At 36.5% G+C, this 25,222-nt stretch overlaps 2 protein-coding genes and 2 long non-coding RNA genes across 6 annotated transcripts in view; 3 read left to right on the top strand and 1 right to left on the bottom strand.

The window, feature by feature from the left end:
• Positions 1-9,680, bottom strand: part of LOC113226596 (phenoloxidase-activating factor 1-like) — an 11,748-nt gene extending 2,068 nt beyond the window's left edge. Inside the window, exons 1-7 of the mRNA XM_026459299.1 lie at positions 9,577-9,680; positions 8,649-8,786; positions 7,524-7,670; positions 6,784-6,892; positions 5,164-5,345; positions 3,582-3,721; positions 2,406-2,546 (exon numbers count right to left, since the gene is read on the bottom strand). Of these exons, the coding sequence (XP_026315084.1) occupies positions 2,406-2,546; positions 3,582-3,721; positions 5,164-5,345; positions 6,784-6,892; positions 7,524-7,670; positions 8,649-8,786; positions 9,577-9,640 (921 nt within the window). The 5' untranslated portion in view covers positions 9,641-9,680. The remainder of the gene's footprint in view (positions 1-2,405; positions 2,547-3,581; positions 3,722-5,163; positions 5,346-6,783; positions 6,893-7,523; positions 7,671-8,648; positions 8,787-9,576) is intronic.
• A 331-nt stretch (positions 9,681-10,011) lies between these two features.
• LOC113226593 (CLIP domain-containing serine protease 2-like) lies at positions 10,012-17,795 on the top strand. 3 transcript variants are annotated; one of them, XM_026459293.1, is made up of 7 exons: positions 10,012-10,609; positions 12,525-12,685; positions 12,963-13,326; positions 13,641-13,831; positions 14,097-14,202; positions 14,286-14,463; positions 17,300-17,795. In XM_026459293.1, the coding sequence occupies exons 1-7, from the start codon at positions 10,549-10,551 to the stop codon at positions 17,538-17,540; spliced, it is 1,302 nt and encodes a 433-aa protein (XP_026315078.1). In that variant the 5' UTR covers positions 10,012-10,548; the 3' UTR covers positions 17,541-17,795. The 3 variants fall into 3 exon arrangements, with proteins under 3 accessions (XP_026315078.1, XP_026315077.1, XP_026315079.1); XM_026459292.1 differs by having other exon boundaries at positions 12,516-12,685; XM_026459294.1 differs by lacking the exon at positions 10,012-10,609 and adding an exon at positions 10,813-10,920 and having other exon boundaries at positions 12,516-12,685; positions 17,300-17,793.
• A 3,937-nt stretch (positions 17,796-21,732) lies between these two features.
• LOC113226598 lies at positions 21,733-22,376 on the top strand. The gene is made up of 2 exons (XR_003310121.1): positions 21,733-21,775; positions 22,226-22,376. It is a non-coding gene; the product is annotated as an uncharacterized LOC113226598 (long non-coding RNA).
• A 1,956-nt stretch (positions 22,377-24,332) lies between these two features.
• The window catches only part of LOC113226597, a 5,420-nt gene continuing 4,530 nt past the window's right edge, over positions 24,333-25,222 (top strand). The window contains exon 1 of the long non-coding RNA XR_003310120.1: positions 24,333-24,518. This is a non-coding gene — a long non-coding RNA (uncharacterized LOC113226597). The remainder of the gene's footprint in view (positions 24,519-25,222) is intronic.

Below are 25,222 nucleotides of genomic sequence, written 5' to 3'. Positions count from 1 at the left end.
CATATATCTATATATATATATATATATATATATATATATATATATATATATATATATATATATATTATATCATATATATATATGAGCGAGGCTATAGAAAAGCAAGGCGAAGCACTTGCAGTGTCTTTGGACATTTCTAAAGTCTTTGAAAGGGTGCACGCAAGCCTTTTAAGTAAGCTTCCCTCTTATGGGCTTCCCAACGGCCTTTGCTATTGGATCTCGGATTTCTTGAGTGAACGTTCGATTCGAGTGGTCTTAGAAGGCTACTCTTCCGAACATATGGCGATAGATGCCAGAGATCCTCAGGGTTCAGTACTATCTGCAACACTCTTTCTGCTGCATATCAATGATATGTTAATTCCAGGTACATTTGCGTATGCTAATGACATCACAATTGTAGATAGGTACTTAACCAATGCAAGGGTCAGTGGAGAGGAAATCCAGTCTTGAAATCCAGAGAGTCCATGGTTAGCCGTTGAGATTTGACACTCTAGGCAGTCTCCGATTGGGGCAATGCCAATCTTGTCAAATTTAACGCGTATCTATTCTCCACAAAACGGAGTCCCATTGAGCTGAATCCGACTTTTCGTGATATATCCATACCGATAGCCGACTGTCTCCAGCTACTTGGAATGGACCTGTCGTCCAATTTGAACTTCGGCAGATACATTGAATTCGTGGCCAATGCAGCAAGGAAGCTTGGGATCCTTTCCAGGGTGAGGCGTTACTTTACACCGGGACAGTTGCTTCAGCTGTACCAAGCACAAGTCCGATCGTGCATGGAGTACTGCTGCCACGTTTGCAATGGCTCTGCTACATATCAACTGGCCACTTTGGATTCAATTGACAACTGTGCCAAGAGGCTTATAGGTGATCGGAATTAGTGGAGGCGAAGCTGCAGAGCCTTGAACACCGCCGTAAAATTGCCTGCTTGTCGGTATTTTACAGGATATATCACGGAGAGTGTGCGATGGAATTACACGATTTAATTCCACCTCCACTTTTTATCACCGGGGGACTAGGCGTAGGCTTGGGTTCCACCCCTATGTTGTGGATATTCCAAAGATTCGCACGAAGCGTTACGCCTCCACATTATATGGCGAACGGCTATGTAGTGGATTTCCCTGCTTGCAAACTTGTTCCCTGAACGTTATAACTTGGGTCTTTTCAAGGCGAGAGAGAATAGACATTACTTAGGTAATGCTCCATCGTCGACTTCATCGTTACTTTACATCAGGTGAGATGGTGGTCAAATGCGCACTTATATTTTATTTAAAAAAGTAGATATTAGTAGTAGTAGATAAGTAGATAGAATAAGTAGAGTTAATAAGTAGATCTAAAATAACAAACTGCGGATATCAAGGGGTCAGAGGCAAAACCCAATGCGTGTGTGAATTTTTGTAAAATCAGTTATATAACTCGTTATAAGTTACTTTCTTGCTTTTTTCTGTGGTGGACAACGATAAGCAGATTTATGAGTGTGATACATAATAAGAATGACTTTTTTATTTACAAAAAAAAGATTTGTACAGACATAAACAAGTACCATAGATTGTACATAAAAGTAAGTAAGCCAATGTACAAATTGATTGTTGAACTATGATCTTCAAAACTAGGCGCAAGTCTGTATCGAATTACGTATCTTTGAAATTAGTGTCCGGCCACGTCATTTGAGCTATTTTAGTAAAAATTACAAAACATAATTGGGCATTGGTACTACATAAGAGCAAAGGTTTTAAATTAATAAAGATGATATTGTTTAGCAAAAGTACAAAAGAACAAGTATGTGTAGGTGCGGGTGTGCGTGTGTGCTTGTGTGCTTGACTCAGAACTTAGTTATAAGTGTGGTAATAATAGATACTTCTGCAAGAAAGGCGTACTAGGAATTGGAAAACTCTTTTTACGAAAACTCATACACTTATTGGGTTCTATCTCGTACCTTTACTCTTTAGTTCATACCTTCATTAAAGATTCTCCAGAATCTACCTAACACCCTAATATATATTAATTACAATAACAAGGTTTGGCCTACCGCTTCTCAAACAGAGGCCGCGGGTTCGCATTCGGGCCTCAGAGGTTCTCGAAATTTATGCGCGAAATTAATTTGAAATTTTCCATGAGTTTTTCGGTGAAAGGTTGCATGTCGAAGAAAGTTCACAACACTCGGAAAACGCGTGTGAAGTCCCCAATCCACATTGGGCCAGTGTGGCGGACTATGGCCTAAAATCTCGCCTGAGAGAAGACCCGAGCCCTGCAGTGGGACGTATATAAATGGCTTGACGATGGTGAAGTGCTTGAAAGGTATACTATAATGAGTTGAAAAAATGAAAGAACTCATACACTTATTGGGTTTTATCTAGTACGTTGTTCCAAATTATAAGAGCGGTTACATTTTAAGGCCTTACCTTCATTAAAGGTCCTCCAGAATCACCTTTGCAAGCATCCTTGTTGTGTTCTGTACCAGCACAAATTTCTGATTCGGTTACGTTGAACCCCCATCCGAAGGTTTGAAATGTATTGCATGCTTCCGGTTTTACCACGGGTAACTTGAATAAATATTTATGAAGATAGAACATCAAAAACTCATCGGACACTCGTAAAAGTAGACTTACATAATTACCGCAAATATCAGAGCTCAGAAAGAAATAAAAACTACTTTTGAGTTCCTAGGTTTTTGCTACACATTGGACAGGACCTAAATCGTAACGATATTTTGCTTTAGGGTAATGCCGCTGACATCAATAGAATCTTTGTCCTACTAAGAGCATGTTCACATGAGCATTCAACGGGCGTTTCGCTAACGCGCGCTTACCACTTACCGAATTCTGTACTTGTTGTATTTGGGTTCATATAGTCTGAGTTTAGGATACAAAGTTATGAAGTGACTTTCACTGAGGTTGGATTTGGATAATAAAATAGGATAACCCAATATTTTCGTCCCCTGTTGCGTTGCTGTCTCCGTCTTCGATATAAAATCCATAACCACATAGCTGTTTGTTCCCACGTCCATCTTCGAGTGCTTAATGCCGAATTTGCACCGAAACTGTGGCAGCGCGGGCTCAAAGTCCGAAAAGCACCCGCCATGTGTACACTATTCAAAAACCTAACGCGTGTTGAACACTTATAATGTGCACATATCCTAAAACGTGCAGTTAGAGCAATTTACAATCTGTCTTTGAGAAAGAGGCATAAATACTAGCGGCATAGTACATTTATGAGAACGCGTATATTTGATGTCATCCGTGACCATGGCACCTACTTGTAAGGAGCTCAAAATCAAGGTTTGTTCGAAAAAACAACTTTATTTAGATCTGAAACAATAGTGTCATTGCAAATAACTACTCTCATTTTCAACTACTATACTTAGTTATCATTACTAAAGTTAAGAAACTGGTATGATGCTTCAATAGAAAAAAATGAAACGTGGAACTCTAAATACCTTTGAATCTTTTTTCATTTCTCACAGTCAGACAAATGGATATGTATTTAAGGTTAGTGGGTCAGTCTCGCCTAAAAAAATACTCTATGATTCTTCTACATAAAAAAGCATCCAGAAATAATAAATTACAGTAGGTACCCACTCCCACATACTGCAGAATGTCAGCTCGTTCTTCAGTTGACATGTTTGTGGTGCCCCATCCGGCCACAGTCAGTAGTTCTCCTTGCTGAAACCGGTCTTTTATCTGCTCCTCACGCGGTAAACATATTGGGGTCACGTAATCTAAAATATGCAATATATGTTTAGCGTAAGGTTCAGTTCAATCCGTGTAGTCAAAGATAACAAAATAAGTTATTTGTAATTAAATTTTATCGAATGTTAGGATGTTTCACCACCATGACATTAAATTATATTTTGTGAAATTATTCCACTAGTTTGTTATAATACAAAGATCGAACCTTAGAAAAAAATCACTTCTTACGGTTGGATTCGAACCAACGTCTACTAGTAAACCGTGACTGACGCTATACCAATTAAGCCACCACGGAAGGAACTAACGTACTTCACGAATTTTTTCATGTGCTTTTTGCAGATCTTTGTTTTGGTTTTTGCCGTAGCGCCATCTGTGAGAAATCTATGAAAGATTTTCTTCACAATCATAAATAAGTTATTTTTCTTTAATTTTGTTTGACGATATTTTTGTCCTGTTAGACTATACAATTTATATCCGCTTAACAAACACGTCGATTTATGTTCAATTCTTGTTTATTAAGATGACAGGTAAAATAAGAAGTCCTGAATATTCATAAAACGAAAAGTTCCTAGAAATTTTAACTCCCTTCATATTTATTAGAAGACTAAATTAGCACGCCTGAACATGCCTTTTAATTGAATGTGGATAATATTCTAAATTATATATATTATGTTTTTAACACGTAAAGTAAAAGAACTTCATGTAAGTATTTTTATTAAATAAATCTGCGCGGTAAGCATTAATATTAGATATAACTGGTTCATGACTTTCTCATCTCAGTCAGCGGTGACCACGGGACCGTTAAAGGTACCGAAACGTGGGTTTGTTTTAAAAAACAAATATAATCAATTCTGAATATTTTTAAACGACTTAAAAAAAGGAGGAGGTTCTCAATTCGACTGTAGTTTTTTTGTATGTATGTTACGCGATAACTTCGGTATTGGTGAACCGATTTTCATGATTATTTTTTGTTGGAAAGAGGATACCTCCATAGCGGTCCCATTTAATTTTGAAGAAAATCATCAACCTCTGAGGGTGGCTGTTCACGCATGAAGATTCATTTTTATAAATAGCGCCTAAATCTTATTATAAGGAGCAATTATTTTAATGGTTGATTTTGCTATTCTCCCTATCAAGGCGTTTTTCTCTCTCAGTATACTTTGAGTAGTGAGAACCGATTTTTATTATCTCCTATGTCAAGTCCATTATAGTGGCGAACTAGGGGATGAATTCGGGGTTTGCGCACTTTCCAGTGCACAGCAACTACCTTGTGTTTGGGGTTATTGTTGAGGAGATCACGGTAACGAACACAGCGAAAGCGGATAAGCATACTTTTGAGGTCGGTTTTTTAAAATTATAATAATTCACAAATCATTATACATTATTTTATATATGGCCACAGGCCTTCTATTCCCCCGACTCGTCTCCCTGTGGTAGATCATTCTTTGGTTAATAATGAAAAGTTACTTACTATTAATTTCCACGGGAAACTCCAGCTCTAGAATGGCAATATCGTTGTGAAATGGAGGCTTATCAAACTGCGGATGCCTCTTACTAATTTTGATGTTCCTGTCTTGTACCTTCGGAGCACACACTCGCAGCTGGCAATCAGGGTTTGTCCGTATGTCGTGTTCACCTAATCTCACTGAAGTTCTATTAAAAAAACAATAGAGTAGAAATATCATCAGGATATTCGGAAATGTTCTGTAGAAGCCAAGAGGTGAAGTACCACAGGACCCAGTTCCTGTGTTCGATTGTAGTAAAAAAATATAACTACTCCTAAATTCGTACCTCCATTCAAGTGATCTTTTGAGTAGGCACAAATAACAGAATTACTAGAAAAAATAATTAATTATGACAATCTATGATTATTTTAGAACTAAAAAAGAGTCTTAGAAATTATATTTAAAGCTTAAATTTCCCGCAAAAAAAGGATTTTGTGGAAAAACAGAGCGACGAGGTTTTCAAATTTAGTCGACATTATATATTTTTATAGAATTTGTGCGGGTTGAAATTTCGCTCTTTTCGTATTAATGAATTCTTTCTACCTACAGATAATTTACTTTTTCTATTTTACTTAAATTAAAATTTTGAGCGATCGCGTCATACATATTACTACCTTAGTACCTACCCACCTATACATAATGTGAAACCACGACTCAACATTGGGGTCAAATGAGTTCGAATGAATCGGTGAGGTTTGAATGAACCGGTATAAAATGATTCAAGATTGAGCAAGAACAACTGAACAAAGACCGAATCTGCGAGACGCAAGTCTTTGCAAGTTACGCCAAACTCAGAGATGGACGTTAGGTATTGAGGCATTGCTTTCAGATCGATATCGATAAATGCTCCCTGCAACAAAGCTGGTTGGTTGTTATAACTTGAAAAACTTTAGTGTCTATAATCCTACATTTTGTAGAAAGTAATTTTTTAGACAAAAATAATATGTAATTGCGATAAAAGTGTAGAAAAAAAAAAAGAATATTAGCGAAGCAGCTAATTATCACCAATAGCGTACACCGAAAATCGAAAAATGAAGTGACGAAACGGCGTGGGTGCATGCTAGGCACGGTGCTCCCTATGTTCGTTAACTAGTATTATTTATTAATCTTTTTTATGGTGTTAACGTATATTTGCCTAAAATTATAACCAACCAATCGTAAAAATATTGTAAAGCGAATTATTTGTCATTCGGTTGGCCTATATCAATATGTACTCAAATTGTACGAATTCTATTGCGTTGCTGTAAAAATCTGAGCCAACCCTTGTGCTCACTTTTGCTATTATATCATAGGATAGTTTTGATAAGTAACTGTAGGTAATTGCAAGACTTGCGCGACTTTTGCAGCAAGACCGAGACCCAGACTAAGGCTGAGTGTAATACCAAGACCAAGTCTGAGGTAGGTCTCGTCATGATCTTGCATTGGGCAACACTAAGAAAGCGAATCGTCAAGGAACTTACGTTTCGTGGCAACTACTTACTTATAATTTGTTTAACAATTTGTTTATTTATTTTAAGTATTGAGTAACAATTTTTGAATAACACTTCTCTTATACATACTTTACCAACAAGTATTTTAAACCTTACAGCTGGCTTTCCTCGTCCTTGTTAGTCAAGCAGTGAGCGGCGGTGACGACGTGGCGGTCTGTGAGTAACGCTGCGCCGCATTTGAAGTCTGTTTCATTGTCCTCCTGTGCTATATAACAAAATCATTTTACTTTACCTACACGCGTTAAGGTAACTCCTTGTAGCGCTAAGCACGACAGGGCGTGTCTTGCGCGAGATCTCTATGCGAGAACAGTAGAGCTAGCACGACAATAGCCCGAAATACTGCTACTCTTGCATAAAGACCTCGCGCTTTATGTCGCTCTCGCGCAGGTCGCGCCTTATCGCGCCAGCCCTACAGCAGTGTCTCGCGCTTTATGTCGCTCTCGCGCAAATCGCGCCTTATCGTGCTAGCCCTACAGCAGTGTCTCGCGCTTTATGTCACTCTTGTACAAGTTGCGCCTTATCGCGTTAGTCCTACAGCAGTGTCTCACGCTTTATGTCGCTCTCGTACAAGTTGCGCCTTATCGCGTTAGTCCTACATCAATGTCTCATGCTTTATGTCGCTCTCGCGCAAGTCGCGTCCGGTCATGCTAGGCCAATTGTTGGTATACCGGTGTAGTATTATATTGATTTATGTAGTTAAAAAGCATGTCGTGTCATCTTTGTGTCATACAGTCGAATTGAGAACCTCCTCCTTTTTTGAAGTCGGTTAAAAAATAAGATAGAAAGATGTATTCGGTTAGACACTAGACTAATTAGTAAAAAGAGTGCATACTAACAAATATACCCAAGTCGAACGATCCATGGGAATTGGCCCAGTGCCGCATCGAAACCTCCTATGATCCGATCGGCAGCACTATCTCCACAATCATAATTTGACAGGATGCGCCAGGCGGGATGATTTTTTACAGCATCCCATTTGCTCACTGATAAATTTTAACGGTTACAGTTTAAAAACTAACTAGAATATATAATCTTATATGTATAAATGAGGCACAAAAACCAGGTTATTCGACAATTAAAAAGTTAGTCAAATAGATAGCTGTTTGTTAGTCAGCTTTAATTTATTTGAGAGTTTCAAAAGTTACAGAATAAAAGTCGTTGAATTCATTTCGAGTATATTTTAGAAATAACGTTAAGCCCCTCTAAAAATAACCCGAACCCTAATGTATAACACCTTTTTCTTCCATGACGATAATATCTTCAACCCGGACCTATAGTAAAGTTAGTTTATTTAAAAATTCGTTTTTATAACTATTAACACAAAGATCGAACACAAAGATAATTTCCTTCAATCTAACAGGACTTGAACCTGCGTCTGTATACCAAACTAGTGCCACCTATCACCCTAGTTGCAGATCGCGACAATAGAATTTCTCTAAAATGTGAAACACACAGAGAGCGGGTGCGGGACGGGCGCGTGTCGGGTCGGGACCGCGACGGGTTTAATTCTGTGAATTTTTAAGGACGATAACACGCTGACCGCGGTCCCGACCCGACACGCGCCCGACCCGCAACCCGCTCTCTGCATATTTCACACTTTAGTGTTTGTTACAGATATTTTTTTATTGGATGTTTCCGAGTTTTATTGCCAGCGCCGTAAGCGACTCCTGTGAGAGATCTATAAAGCTTCTCGCTCATGGCCCTAGTTTGTCATACAGACGCAGACTCGAGTCCTGTCAGATCGAAGGAATTTTTCTTTGTGTACGATCTTTGTATCAATAATTATAACAAACTAGAGAAGAAACACAAATAATAAATGAATGTCATGGTAGTAAAACATTATGATATTCAATAAAAATCAATATTAGTTTTTATAAGTCAGCGAGAGGTCATTGCAAATCACACAAAGTCTCACACTTTTTCAATAGAACATTTCGCAATATTAAAAGCCCCCTACAAACCGGGAGTGAATGGTTCGGGGCACGGTGGTGCATTCGCCATTTCACGCAAGCACTGCCACAAAATTCCTTTATGGAAGCAACTCGCTAAATTTTGGAACATTGCATATCTTTGTTGTGGAGTTGTGCAGAAGCCTGAAACTATTTTTAACTAAAGTATCGAATTACTGATCTTATCTTTCTTAGTATTTATTTTATATAATTTATAATTTGGCGAACATTTTCAAACTACGCACACACTCAACAAACATTCAACTTAACGCACACACTCAACATAGTCCCGCACTAGGAAAATCCTGTGTCGAGGGTGCCATGGACACACACACACAGAAAACCACAAATTACACCGAAACTCACGAGAGAACTAAATGTAGGCCATACAAATATTTCTCCCTGTCCGGGAATCGAACCTGGGATCTCTGCGTGGCAGTCCGGCATGGTAACCGTTCGGTCACGGAGGTAGTTGCTAAACTAAATAATAAATAAGCTAAATAATAATATATAAACTAATCTAAATAATAAATAAACAAAAAAGTAAATAATAATCGAAGTACTCGTAATGAAGTGGGTATGAGCAGGCTACAGATTCGTAGATGGGATGGCAGGTGGATCAAATAAATACTCTAATACCTGGCCTTACAAGTGTGATCAGTAAACAGAAGTAGGTACTTGCAATCTAAGGCAGGAAGACGAGATCAACAACATCGTGGGAGACTAACAATTGAAATTAGAAGACGATAGGTTTATAGAATAAGAAAAAAATCAAGGTTAGAGATCAACAAGGATTCATGTACGAATGAGTGGTTTATTTTAGTTCAATTTTCTTTTCATTGAAAATAATAAATACACATTTCAATATCAAAAGTGGAAAATGTGAACGATATCGCAACTGCATTATTTAATTTCAGTGAAAATAATTTCATTAACTTACCAGTGCTACCGTGGCGTACTAAAACTGTGATGAGAAATGCACTCCAATGCAAAAGAGAGGCCATTTATATTTTTTATTTTCTTTAAATGTTTTTGTGATAGGTTGTGCTTATGAGAAAGAAAGTGCATGACTGTTTTTGGATGTTCTTTCGTTTGCGAGATGCAAGTGCGAGCGTTGTTAAACAATTCGTTATGCAGACTGTTTGATCAGCCACCACTAGCGATCACTAGGTACGCCAATTTACATTTGCGTTAACAACAAGCCATTAAACGTATACCAATTCTAATCTTTCTCAACATGATAAGAACCATTTTTAATTCAAAACATTTGTTTGTTTTTTAACAGTATCGTATAAACATCCAATCTGTGCAGGTCATAGCTTGTAATCAGGAATTACTTGGTCTCATAAATAGTGGTATATGATGAGTGATTTAGTTAAATGTTTTGTATCTGTAAGAGAAAGACAGATTGCAAGCAAAAGTGCATTGAGGTGCGCAAGCGCGTGCGAGTCATACATCGTATTTTCCCGCGGAACTGGAATGATAATGACTCAGTCAATATTGCGGCTACCGTCGCCATTGCCCTGCGTCACATCGAACATGCTGCCACATATATAGAATTAAATCTTCTAATGGAACAAAAATAATCTTTAATGTTAATTTTATGGATAACAAAAACTCGATTTGCCGAAACCAGCCGGTAAACGAGTCGCACCCACCGCTCCGCTGCGACTGCGAAGGCAAAATCGCTTATTCCGATCACACTTTGATCAACCTGTTTGTAAATTACAATGTGCCTGCAAAGAAATCTGCACAGAAGACCTAATCAATAAAAGTGTCAATGTAAACGATTTGAGTAGTTGGCTCGTCTCAGTGTGTAGCAAATTAATGCAGTTTCCATTGGGTCACTATAGTGGAACGAGGTGTTGTACTAAAGAAATAGACATTATATGAGTGAGATAAAATCATTACGATGTTCAGGTGTTTAATGCGTGTGACGTCGTTGTTAGCGGTGTTGTTTACCTGTGATTGTCGTGAGTACTATTAGTATTTGTTTGATCTGCGGTACTATAGATGATACTTGGTACATTTTGAATTAGAAAAAAAACATTGAACTCATTGCTGTAAAGAAGGAAGTCGTTTTATGAGTTTTATTTGTTCTACATTACGTATTTGTGTTACAAATTAGACGTTTAAACAACCTACCGAAACAGAATATTGAACATTTAATTTTGTCATATGAACGGAATAAGAATGAAAATGTGACTTTTTCTCCATGACTTATTTTCTTTTGTCACGCACAAGTTTAAAGAACCTAATCAAAAGTATACCTAATCAATATTAGGTAAGTGTGAATATACTTACTTTTCATTTTTGTTAACATTACTTTAATAACAGATGATACATAATAACAAAACAAACTTAATGAAATAAAATAAAGTTTTATGTATTACTAATTTGTGTAAAATGACTTGTAATCAACTTACTTAAAAAGATACATAGGGCTTAGGGCTAGGGTACATACAAAGGACAATAATGTATATTGATATAAATACAGTACCTATGTAAACTGTCGTGAACATAAATTTAAGTAAATGTCCGCTATGCAACTACACTCTTAACTAAATTCATTTAAAAATACTTCCCTTTCTTAGGTTTTCGTGATTTTTATGCACAGGAAATGATACAATTTTTTTCGGATTGAAATCCCATATATTTTGTTTTTTCGAACAAACTAACGTATCGGGCCTTTTACAGCTTTGGAAATTCCTCTTGTTCATTGGAAATAAAATTATATTTTTCGAATCTGAAACCACGGGACCTATTATGGGCTTGAAACGTTGCTTTGATTGAAAAAACAAACAAATATACGCGATTTTGGTGAAATATAGGCACATGGGACTTGTCAACTTATGTCTCAGGGTGCCCCTCAGATCTTTGCGATTTGAAGCTCTGAGTGGCACTGCAACTGTTATGGACAGGCCTGTAGCTTACCATCAGGCGCACGACTTGTTCGTCCCTTCACTTGATATTATTAAAAAAAAGATTTAAATTTGAAAAATATGTTTAATTTCCTGTTTTTTAATTAAAAAAGGAGGTTTGTACATACATACATACATTCTAATATAAAATGGTTTAAAAGATTTAGTGCTATGATTTTCATTATATCAAATTGACTTTACAGAGAACATAATAATGTATTGGTTTGGTTCGCACTGTACACATTATGCAGGTCTTATGTAGGTACTTATAATTGTATTTATAACGACGAAGCCTGGAACATATAAAATAATAAACTATAAATGTAAGTTTAAAATAAATAATACATTAATAATCAACACATAATTTAAGTTTTGAAGATTTTTCCTTAATCATTTGCACCACCTCGGTTTTATATTATAACCAGTTACAAAACTAGTTAACTATAAGCGCATATATTTTATTTGAAATAAATCGTTTATCAGCAAATCTTTAAACGGGTTAATCGGAATCATGGAAGTTAAGGTGGGAACGGGAAGGTCTGAAAACGAATTTAGGAGCAATTTACTCGAAACTAGAACGTTTAATACGTGTCTGATGTCGTTTTTATCTAATGTGGTACATGTAAATTGAATTTGTATGTCGAATTTGTTTTTAGGTCATTATTTTAGTCAATATAAGGCTTGACGCCATGCACCACGATAAATATTCTGGTTTATTGTTTTTGGGAGTAAAGTGTTCTAAAATAGTTGGTACCTTTAAAGAAAGTTATAATTTGTAAACGAAACTAAAATCGAATGATATAGGCAAGCGGCCTCACTACTCCTCTAACACTACTATTATGTGACAAAACGAAAAAATAGAAAAGTAAAACAAAAATCTGGCGCTGGACAGTAGTCGAAAAAAGCGCAAAGTTTTCCTATGCTCAATCAAGCGGACTAATGAAGATGACGATTCCAGTTTATCCAGGTGACAGCTGTGTAGCAGATAAAAGACCTGGTACCTGCAAGCTGCTGGCGGAATGTAAACCTCTCGTCACGGAAATTGAGAATGCTGGATCTCCGATGCCATCTCGAGTCAGAATGAAGTTGCAAGAACTCGCTTGCGGCTTTCAGTCATTTGACCCTTTAGTATGTTCCTTCAAAATACTTTGCCCCTCAGGCTTCTAATTATCTATCTAATTACTTTTATTTCTCTTATCTATTACTGCAGCTACATCGTTTCTTTCCTATCGATGGCTGTTTTGAACCGGCAAACTCCCCTATGAATGACTTTTGAGGTCGGTTTGTTAAAGTACTCTGTACTGAGATTATTATTTCATGAAACTATTCTAAGGTATATTCAAGAAATAACACAAAAAGCTATTATTGAGCATATAAAACAAATTATACTGTACTGGAATTACAGGTATGTTGTGCAGCCCCTTTTACGAACAACAATCGGGACATAGCTAACTATCCCGACTCCACATCTGGAACTCATACTATGGGAGTTGATGGGTCTTTAGTTAACGACTGGTCTAATTCAAATACCCAATCAGTAACACAAAATCCCTGGAATTCAAACCAAAATAAACCAGTAACAAGAAAACCAAACCCAAGTATCTCAACTCATATCAATACCGGTTCCCTGCCTGATATACAAGGACATAAGAATCTAGCTCTTCTGCCTGGAAAATGTGGACCATTTTCTGACGACTTCAGGATTTTGGGCGGCGATAAGGCGGCACTTTATGAAATGCCATGGATGGTGCTAATTGCTTATGATTCACGTAAGTACCTACTTACATGGTCTACTAATTAATATTGTCGATAAAAAACATTTGTGCTCAGTATTATTATAATTATACAAACCTTGTCTAGCTACAGCAAAGTTAGTATTGGTTCACGCCACATGAGGTGGTATTATTTTGGGGGAAAATATGTTGTTACCATTTTGAGTGATCGTTTCTGAGAAAAACGACTTCAATTAACAAAACGTACCTCAAAATTAGTCATCAATAGGTAAATTGATTGGATAAAAGACGTTAAATTATATTCGTTGTAAACCAGATACATTTTTTACGTAATCTTAATATTTTTGCAGCCCGTGGTTCAAGGTTGAGCTGTGGAGGCACTCTCATCACGGAACGATACGTTTTGACAGCAGCTCATTGCGTTGCGTTCCTGGGAAACAGGCTAAAGTTGTCAGGTGTTGTACTGGGAGAATACGACATCACAAAAGATCCGGATTGCGAGAGAATCGACGGAGAGTTGCACTGCGCACCAAACGTTCGGGTATTACAGTGATACTACATAGGGCGCACTGTAAGTTTCCAGAACTGGCCACTTACATAAACAATATTTAAAAAGTAATTACAACATTTGAAAATAGAACGGTTTCATCTGACTGTCACTGGTTTTTACATTGTGGCGTCATTTTTTTCTTATTCATTCCGGAAACTTATAGTGCGCCCCACGTATAACATTGTTACATACAAAACTGTGTAGAGAGTCCTCGACAGTTCACTTGTACTACAAACTTTTATCTTGGTTTTTGCAGAATGTCTCAATAGAGAAAGTTATTGCTCATCCTGGTTACAGCCCCCAAAACTTGTACGATGATATAGCCTTGATTAGGCTAGCAGAACCGGCAGACTTTACGTTGGGTTAGTATATTATATTAAGTTTAGAAATCGACTCTGCAGTTTCTCACATACTTTAGTTATTTTTTTGATGTTTCTTGTTTCAGAGAACATGAAACCAATATGTTTGCCGGACACACCAGAACTAATAGCTAATACTTTTGAAAAACAGAAGGGTACGGTAGCTGGATGGGGAGCAACAGAGGATGGTCTCCAGTCTTCAGTGTTGCTTAAAGTAGAGCTACCTATTGTATCTAATAAGAAATGTCAAGATGCTTATAATGGGTAAGACCAAATTTGATTTCATAGATTTCTCACAGATGACGTTACGGCAAAAAAGTATGTTAAAATCAAACACAGAGATCTGCAACAAGCACATGGAAAAAAAACGTAAGGTCTGCTTGTGCGTTCCGAAGCTCAGTTGCGAAAACGTCAAGCACGGTACGCTGAAGGCTCTGGTTTGAATCCAGCCGGATCGAAGGAATTTTTCTTTGATTTGATCTAGTTATATATAGACAGACTGGTCATAGTACTCTCGTGCTTCCAAAATAGTACATTTATGTAATGCAGCGCTTATCTTTACACTTAAATGCATGCATAATACTAATTTTAAATGTTTCGTTTTTATATTTAATGTATTTGTGTGTATTTAGTTGGTAAGCCATATATTATAACGTAATATTAAATAAAATAAAAATTATAAGACCAAATTCGTTAAAGTTCCAGTACGACCATTAACGACTTTTTCAACAAGATGCGAGGTAACTAATTACTAGTAAACATATCCCTGATACCATAGCGTCAGTTTAACTAATATGCTCCTGTGTGTATAGTACACAGAAGTACACACGCCAGCACATCAAGCTACACATTGACGTATCTTGTTCCGTCGCACTGGAGGCGATTTTGGAACAAAAATGTGTAGTAAGATGTGCCGTTGTCCGTACATTAACCAGAACAATATAAAACGTTTACATTTAAATAAATAAGAATTGGACATAAATTGACAATTAAATTAAGATCCACTTTGTCAAACCTTACTCAAATATCATTGGAAAAACTCGAATTTAAAGAAAATGGACGGTTAAAAATTGAAAAATTGTAACTGCTTAACATTAACTAAATCAATTTAATAAAAAAAGAGTCAAATGCAGTACGAAGAACAAGACCACAACAACAATCTCGAAACACTCGACCGTACTTAACTGTACATACATTAGTACGAAATTAAAACAAACCAATGAAAAAGGCATTTTGCACTGATTTTTCATTTTTTAATTAGACATTTAAATACAGATGTATTTAAATGCATTTTTGGAAGGGTTCGATAAAAGAATCTTAGTGTTAAAATTTTTTTTTTGAAATTTGAACCAACAGATGGTTCAAATTCCTTTTTTAATCTCGGCATTATGACGTTATGTCTTAACGTCAGCGCAGCGCACTCTTCACTCTTCATTTAACGCGCTTGAAGACACTAACGAGGACACTTCTACGAAACCCTAGCGTTGATCGAGTCCCTGAATAAGATTAATATGAGTAACACTGAATCAAAATTTCTAACATCCGCTGGTTACTATTTGGAGACGGTCACCACCCAACTGTGGTCCAAGTTCCACAGCTTGCTTTTGGCCAGTGATCGACTGAACTCTTATATGACTATGACTAACATGTGTAATTATAAATACTGTTAGTATAAGTTGCAAAAATAAATAAATACATAAGGCGCACTATAAGTTTCCGGAACTAGCCACTTACATAAACAATATTTAAAAAGTAATTACAACATTTGAAAATGGAACTCTTTGGCTATAGAATAGTTTATTTCATTTTTCATTTCATCTGACTGTCACTTGTTTTTCGCATTGTGGCGTCATTTTAGAAATTGGTTGTCTACATCACCATGGATTTAACTCGTGAAATTTTTCGTAGTATGATTTTCTACGACTTTAAGTGCAATTTTACAGCTCAGCGGAGCTTCGCTCGGCTTCAAACTGTTTTTAGCGAAGAAGGACTATGCCAGACGACTATTTATAGCTGGTTTGCAGAATTCAAACGCGGTCATGTGAATTTCAGTGACGTATTTCGTGATGGTCGCCCGTCCACTGCTGTGAACAACAAAAACGTCGATGCTGAGCGCCGTATGAGCAAAACAGACAGGCATGTGACATACCATGGGAATTGGACATCTTTAGGCATAGGCATGAGTCAAATATAATCAATACTAGACAAACATTTGGGTGTGAAAAAGCTGAGCTCCCGGTGAATCCCACACAATTTGACTGAGGCTCAAAAAACGGATCGCGTCACTTGGTGCATACCAGATTCAATGAAGAGGCGTCAAATTTGGTGTGTACATAGTAACAGGTGATGAAACATGGATTTATAGTTACGATCCCAAAACAAAGCAGCAATCGAGCGTATGGGTCTTTCGAGATGAGCCGAAACCAACCAATTTTTAATAAAACTGGACACGTGGCTACTGTTGCTTTGGACAATCGTTGTATCGTGAATAGTGATTGGTATACGACCATTTGTTTGCCAGAAGTTATTGACAAACTCCGTAAAAATAACCGTAAACGCCGTATCATCTTGCACCACGATAATGCCAGTTCTCACACGGCCAGACAGACAAATGAATTTTTCCATGCCGTTTTCCAATTTTTCAGCCATCCCGCGCACAGTCCCGACCCGCACCTTGTAACCTTTATTTACAAGGTGCCGTAACTTTTATTTATTTCCAAAAATTAAGAACCAGTTACGCGGTCAACGATTTTCATCACCTGAAGAGGCTGCCGAAGAGTACGAAAAATATGTTTTTAGAGATTGTCACGGAGGAGTAGTATAAATGTTTTCAAAATTGGTTCATTCGTATGAAAAAGTGCATTACCGCTAACGGAGAATATTTGAGAAACAATAAATTCATTTCTGATCATTTATAGTATTTTTTTCCTATTCATTCCGGAAACTTATAGTGCGCCACACGTAAAATAAAAAAGGAAAATAAGTGGGCAGTCTTTTAAAAACATACTGTATTATTTTAGGGCTTTTACTTGTGACGGACATGACAACAATTTTTAAAGCTGAAAAAAGTTGATAATTATTAATACATTTTCATTTTCAGGAACCCTAGAATATACGATCGTCAATTGTGCGCTGGTGGAGTGGAAGATAAAGACTCCTGTGGCGGAGATTCAGGAGGTCCTCTTACGGGCATTGGCCACGTCAGGTCTGGCAAGATAGGCATTATTCAGCATGGTATTGTCTCCTACGGCACCAAAAGATGCGGTACCGGTGGATACCCTGGGGTCTACACGAGAGTGTCACATTTTATGGACTGGATTCTTGATAATATTTCAGAATAAAAGTAGTCGCAAAAAGGTGGCAAGATTTACTTTGCTACGCTGAATCAGCGGTAGCGGTAGCTAAATCTGAAGTCATTAGTCTGTGCTGACTGCAAAACTAGTCTATCGAAAATTAGTGCTATAAATGTGATATAAAATAATAAATAGCGTTATGTAATAATTTTAAATGTAATATGTAATGTTCCGCATTGTATACTTAATTAGATTTGTAATAAAAAAAAATAATCCACAACAATTTAAGTTATTTTTTGCACTGTACTATAGTATATCATTGTCACCTAGAGACAAGAGCATTGTTTGTTAATACTTACTAAAATATTAAATTCTACTTACACAAGTATTGTAATGAATGTTCATTTTGAATATACTTTCAAGATTTTGATAAAGCTACTGTTTTCCTAAATTGTTCATACTCAATAAAAAGACGTTGTGTCCACCCACACAAGCTTACTTGCTTATTAAAAAACCATTAATAACATAGAATTTAATGTTCTTGGTCGTTAATTATTTATTCCAGAGAAATCATTAACCTGACACAACAATCTGTATGTAATATTGGCGTCAAAGAAGTTCATCGTTGGTCTCATCATTGTTGAAAAATGTCATTACAGTTTTACGGAAACTGGCGAATACTCGAACTAAGAACGCATAGCTGTTTCTGCAACTGCTTTTAAATTATGCGTTGGTTACAACGCGCTAAAAAAAAGCAAAAGAAACTGCCCTGGGGGATCATTATTCTACAAGAGCAAGTTAAATCGCGTACAATACAAGAATGAAATAGATTAACAAACACATTGGTCAACTTCCTCAAAACTATTATAGAAAAGATTCGAAAATGGCACTCGAATTATTTTTAATGTGACTTAAATATATACGTACACATTATGTATACCCCATCGTGGACTTAAGGCGAACAGAGCTAAGCGACATTTTTGAATTTGTATGTTGTCCATTTGCAAGTTTGCAAATTCAGATATAAAATCAATGGGGAATGAACTAGTTGACCCCGTAGCGTGAAGCGTAATTTCAAAAGGAGCAATTTTTTTCTGTTTACCATACTTTCCAGAGGAGTTTGATTCAGGAAAAATGGAAGAAATGTTATGGAACTACACAACCAGGTTTATTGCGGAGTTTTCGGTGCTGATGTAAGTAGTAGTAGAGATCCTTGTAAAAAAGTTCCTCGAGTGAAATAGACATGTACGGTAGCCACGGTAGCCACGTTACCTATTTCTGCCGCCAAGCAGTAATGTAAGCATTACTACGTACTGGTTTTGAAGGGTAACGGTGCTGGTAAAATTACAGGCACATGGGACTTGTCAACTTAGGTCTCAGGGTGACAGGCGCAGTGTCAGTGCCCCTCAGCCCTTGGCGATTGGTAGCTTTGAGTGGCACTGCAATTAATTGTTATGGACAGACGTGTCGTTTAACACCAGGCGCACGAAATGTACTATCCCATCACTTGATATTATATAAAAAGAAGGGAGTCCATGGTCATAGATCACAGGTTTCGATTTAGGCATATTAACTAAATAGCTTTTTAATGAGGAAATTAATTCGTATAAGTGCCGAGAGAGTGACCGCGTAAAGGACGTATGTCTTACACCGACGGAATATGTGCATATTCCGCCATCAAATGACACAAGTCGAGGCAGAAAGGAATCAACTCTTCATACAGTTCCCTATTCTTGAATACAACAATGTAGGTGTGTACAGCAGTGCCCCTCCACACCCACATTGGATAGTTTTCATGTGCGCCAGTTTTTTCTACTGTATCAGTACATGGCGTTCCCTTTTACTTCGTAGTTTCTGTGAATGTCTGTGCACCGTTAGTTAACAGTAAATACCCGTAGTGCTCTACCGACTGATTTATTATTTATAGCCTGAGCAAAGTTTGTGTTATCTGTTAAAATTAAATAGTTGTGAATGGGCACAAACACAAGAACATGTTACCTAAAGGACATAAATAAAACGATTATATAACTGCACATTGACCTACCAAAGAATTTTGTTGGTAGGTCAGTGCAATTGCACTTTTAGACACACAATTAAACACCTTTTAAAAACAGTTAAAACGAGGTTTTGTGAAGTATTTACACATATCAACAGAAGGAATGTATTTGCCAGAAAAACAAATATTCACATACTGTCTAAGAAACAAGAAGTAAATAAATGGAACAAGATAAACAGTTTTAAATGAAACTATTCTTAGACTGAAAATTAGTCAACCGTGACTTAAAGACCCGTAACGGGCCTGAAACGTTCATTTGTTTGAAAAAAAAACAAATATGCGCGATTTACTCAAAATGGAACTAAATTCACTTGCTATCCTGCGAACCAATGACAAAATTAAATTGCATGAAAAAAATATTCAACATCTACGAGCGCAGCTATTTTGCAAGATTGAACCTTGACTGGGTTCGCAGAACAGTAAATTAATACTTTTACTAGCTTCGAATTCTCCAAATTTATTATACACGATTTAGATCATGTAAAATAGTTTCATTTCCAATGTGTAACAATCGCGAAAACTTAATAAGACTCGATGGGTTTTAATGACTGTAAAAAACAGTGCAAACTTAAATTAAAAATAATTTAAAAAAATTTGGTGGTTGTTACACATCAACCATCCATTGGTATGTTACACATCAACCATCTATTTCTACACGAGTTAATGTCCTACACGAATTAAATTAAATGTTTCTTAAAATATTTAATCGTGTAGAGGGCACAACCATGATTTTTTAAATAGCGATGTTATTAATATGTTAGCAGCAATAGAGCTATGGTAGAGCTCCTTGTGAAAGAGTTCGTCCAGGGTAGTACTGCCACCTTACCTATTTCTGTCGTCAAGCAGTAATGTCAGCAACACTGAGTTCCGGTTTTGAAAGGTAAAGGTGCTGGTGAAATTACAGGCACATGCGATTTATCAACTTGCGTCTCAAGGTGACGAGCGCAGTGGCAGTGCCCCGTCAGATCTTTGCGGTTTAAAGCTCTGAACTGCAACTGTTATGGACAGGCGTGTAGCTTATCATCAGGCGCACGACTTATTCGTCCCGTCACTAGATACTATAAAAAAATGTTATATTATAATCCAATTAGATTGAAAAATATAAGGAAAATCGAGTGCACGCAAATATTCCAAATATGTAGGTGTGTATAAAAATAGTATTCAACTTACGCGTGTAAGCCTATTTATTGTGGTCGATGCTCAGCCCATTTTACTTTTTAACCATATTTGCTTCTCTGTAGTATATTTTCGCGGTAAGCGTTTTAGCCGCTTATAAAGTGTATTGACTAACTTGTTTTTAGTTTTAAAAACAAGTTAGTCAAGTTAGTTAGGGGAACCTTTTATAATATCATGGAATGTAGGTAATTTGGAAACGGGATTTGAAAGTTGGAGACAAAGTGAAAAAGGGATCAGGCGAGGAATTATGAGATGTAAATAAACATGTTATAAATATATAATAAATATTATATATTGCATTGTACAGTACCTGTAATTGAAGCTACCAGCGTAAAAGTGATGTAACCATAGGATGTAACCCACGTTTAATTTTTTCTACAATACCTATTAATTTAAATTATGATACTGAAGTACATAATTGCTTTATATTTGGATTCTATTCTCATGTGTAAAAAATAATAATATTTGAATAATATATATGAAAACAGCATCTAAAAAATATTTAACTAGTATTTTTTTATTCCTGATAATAATAATCGAAATATGAAGTAATTGTGCACTTTAGCATCAGTAATATTGTGGGTTACACTACTTTTGCACTGATGGCTTCATTTATGGTATTAAATGTCAATGACCTGTCAACACAGTGTCATAAAAAAAATCTTTCCCAACACTTTCATTGTCTAAATACGAAGGCAAAGCCATTAATATTAAAAAAATAACCATTTGTAAGTCATTTAGACGTGTCGTCTCAAATGCTGAACTCCGAAGGCAGGATCATTGTTATCTTGGTTGGCTCTATACCAACACTGTAGTCTTTAGAGCCAACCTTCAAAAGGCGTTGCAATATAGATTTTAAATTTTTCAGAATTATTCATTGAACAATTATCACTAATTAAATGGTAGGTCAACTTTAAAGCCATAGCCAGGTAATAATATATGATAATTATTCATATAAACATTAACTGGTGCTGTGATTTATGCAGTTTAAGTTCAACATGACGGATTAACGCAAAACACTGGAGTGCGGTGAATAACGTATGGAATTGCGGTATATATAATTCTATTTAAATGTGGTCTTTATTTTTTTGTGTTCTCAATTGAATCAAATCAGAAAAGTAGAATAAAAATTGATATGTAAATGTAGAGTGTGCGAAGGAATTGCACGATTTAATTCCGCCTTCCTCTTTTCATCATCGGGGGACTAGACGTAGGCTTGAGTTCCTCCCCTATGTGGTGGGTATTCTGAGGATTCGCACGAAGAGTTTCGTTTCCTTATTTGCATGGCGAAAGGCTATGGAGTGGAAGTCCCTGCTTTTAGATTTGTTCCCAGAACGGAATACATTGGGTCTTTTCAAGAAGAGAGTGTATAGGCATTGTTTAGGTCCGCATGCGTTATCGTCGACCTCATAGTAACTTTCCATCCATGTAATAGTGTAGTGAGACGATGGCATATCTAATAAATATGGTATATCTTAATAATAAATAAAATTTCTTGTAGATTTCTACTGCCGGGCGCTCGGAGCCAAAAGGAATGTTATGTCGTGTGGCATTCCGTCCTGTGTTGGCTACCTGCCGCCGGACGATCCCAGGAGAAAATACCATACGCCTGACATCTTTTTACCCCCTGGCTACCGCCCCCAGGACAGAAAGGCAAGACAATTTACAAGTGGATATTGTATAAAACAGTTTATTGAAGCGTAATAATCTTAACTTTTATCAGGGCAGCGTTACATAAGCATTTTATTTTTTGTAGCAGAATTTTAATTCAAATAGATTTTGAGACCTGCAAAATACCTCCAATGAACACTACGTCAACTTAATTTTTGGACTTGTTTAGTTTTTATTTTGTTTTTTCTTTCTTTTTTTCACAAAATTGCTTTATTTTTTTGAAATTTTGTTTTTTTTTCACAAAATTCGGGGAGCATGTTGTTAGTAAACAAATAAATATGGCTGTTTGGTAAAATAACAGAAGGAGGATTTTATTGAAAGTGGTATGTATTACTAACATACTCATGAAGGGATGTGACAGATTGAAATTAAGATCTTTAACAAAGAGCCAAGAAACTGGAGAACTAAATATGGGAGATAAAGATGCCTAAATCATATTGTTACTAGTCTTTGTTGGGATAGGTGCACCATTAAGTAGATAAGAAGCTACAGCAGCGGCCATCAAAAGTATTATCTTCCAACGATCTGCAATGTTATATTATTCTCGCGATTGTTACACGCTACTAGTTTTTCGGATCTTAATCGCGTATGTTTGGTTTTTCAAACAAACCAACGTTTCGTTCATTCATAAAATTTATAAAGGACCCGTACGTTGGTTTGTTTGCTAAAATAAATATACGCGATTAGATCGGATAAAAATGTTTCTTTCTATGTAATTTCCTATGTAATATTATTATTTACCACGCACTCGAAGAGTTTCGTCTTTCGAGCGGAGGCGTCCATAGTAATATATCGACCACGAGCCGGAACTTTAAGGTGCGAGTAGGGCATCGAAACCAGGATCAATTTTGGAAACTATACTATGATCCGAAAACCCGGGTAGACCGGGTTTTTTCGAGCTTTCCGATCTTTTTGTTATACTTATCAAAAAAAAAAGAAACTGTTCCTATACTGATTTTGTACAAAATCAGTATAGGAACACAGTTTCAGTGTGTTTTAATCATAGACTTCCAGAGATCAGTTTCACCATTAATTATTATATCATTTTGGTATCAATCAGTTATTGCACTTTTTAAGTGCTAATAATATCTTCAAAAAACATATTTTTGGTATCACAAATTATCTTAACATTGATAAAATTCGTTTCTTTATGTGAATAATTACTTCGGCGACACAACAAAATGGCGTGAGAGAGAGCGTTACTTTTTACGCATTGCTTGTTTTCGTGGTTGTTTGGAAGGGAAGAAATGTTGCAACTACGCTTCTTTACACGTAATTATTTATCTAAGCTTGTTTTTATTACATTTACTATTGTATTCGAAGTAGTTTATGCATAATAAATAAAAAAAAATTAAGTAAAATACTCGAAAAACCCGGATTTTTAAACCCGGGTTTCTTTGTAACCATCAGAACTGGGAAAACTCGGGTTTTTCAGGACCGGGTAAACCCGGGCTCGATGGCCTAGGTGCGAGACATCCATCACCAGCATGGTTTTTTACGTTGTTATCACTTAAACACATAGGTATATGTTAATTATTATTGAATGATATAATACCCCACAAAAGCTGCAACTATACGTTCTCCTTCACTTCAATTGACATTTTGGAATGACAAAAGATCTCCGAGACACGCAACCACGCATATGGACGTTCTCTGTTGTTAGAGCTTCGGTATGGTGGCTGTTCATAATCGTCGGCTATGCGTATTGACATCCATATAATGGGAAGCCACCTTTAAATCAGACTTGATGTATCAACCATCCATGTGCTTCCAGTAAAACTCCTTGAGGAATTTGTTTAAAAAAAAATTATTAAACAATTTTGACGTGAAGTTGACTACATTTGACGTGATTATTGACAGAATTTTAAATTCCCAGTCAGAACATACCAATGAAATATATTTAAAATGATTGTATCAATCTATAAAGCTACGAAATGTAATAAAATAGTTAAAAATCTCCCTTTAGTTTAAAAAAGGGACGATCTGTTGTATAAAAAGTTGGTGTGAGTTCGCTCACGTTAAAAAGGACAATGCCTATGTGTACTTCAGACATGTGTCCGAAGCGATCTGGGGACGCGCCGATGTGTCCTGGGAGGCATGTTATCTGTTCAGCCTCCAGAAATGTGATTACCTTCTATATTTTTAATATTTATTGCATGTGGCAAACTTTACTTTAATAATATTTGCTTGTAATGAAATGTATACGAGTAGCGAAATTGAAATTAGAATTTTTAGGAGGTCATAAAATGTTTAGCAAATATATTATTCTTGTTAAAAATATAACAATTTAAATAATTAGATTTAATGCAATTCGTTACGGGTATACATTTTAAGGTTCAACTCACACTGGCGCAGAGTCGAAGCGTCGCATCGCGTCCTGTTTTTCAACTAAGTATAACGCGCGTCGACACGCTTCGTCGCGCGACGAGACTCGCATTAGTGCGCCCTAGTAATAGAAAGAACACTGAAAAAAAAAATGTCAAGATTACATGTCATGTCTTGATAATAATCAATCATAACATATTTGCCTAAAATTGTTGATGCAATCATCAAAACTGTTGTGCTTAGGCTCAGACAGAAACAACTTAGTTTAAACAGCATCTTGTTTATTTCAATACTTTTGGGACAGTTTCCGGTCGTGTATCCACACCTTGCTGCTGCACCCAAGAGATGGTTTTGCTAAATACCAACTAGTTCCCTTGGATTCAGCTGAAAAGCGTGTTAAGAGGCTTGAACACCGTCGTGAAGTTGCCTGTTTATAGGGATTCCACAGGAGACTATGCAATGGAATGCATGATTTAATTCTGCTTTCCCCTTTCCATGTGCA

This window comes from Hyposmocoma kahamanoa, unplaced genomic scaffold, assembly GCF_003589595.1.
Source record: "Hyposmocoma kahamanoa isolate Upper Pololo Valley unplaced genomic scaffold, ASM358959v1 192, whole genome shotgun sequence".
Classification (NCBI taxonomy): domain Eukaryota; kingdom Metazoa; phylum Arthropoda; class Insecta; order Lepidoptera; family Cosmopterigidae; genus Hyposmocoma; species Hyposmocoma kahamanoa.
Note: the sequence above shows the minus strand (reverse complement) of the source record. Positions and strands in the feature narration are given on the sequence as shown.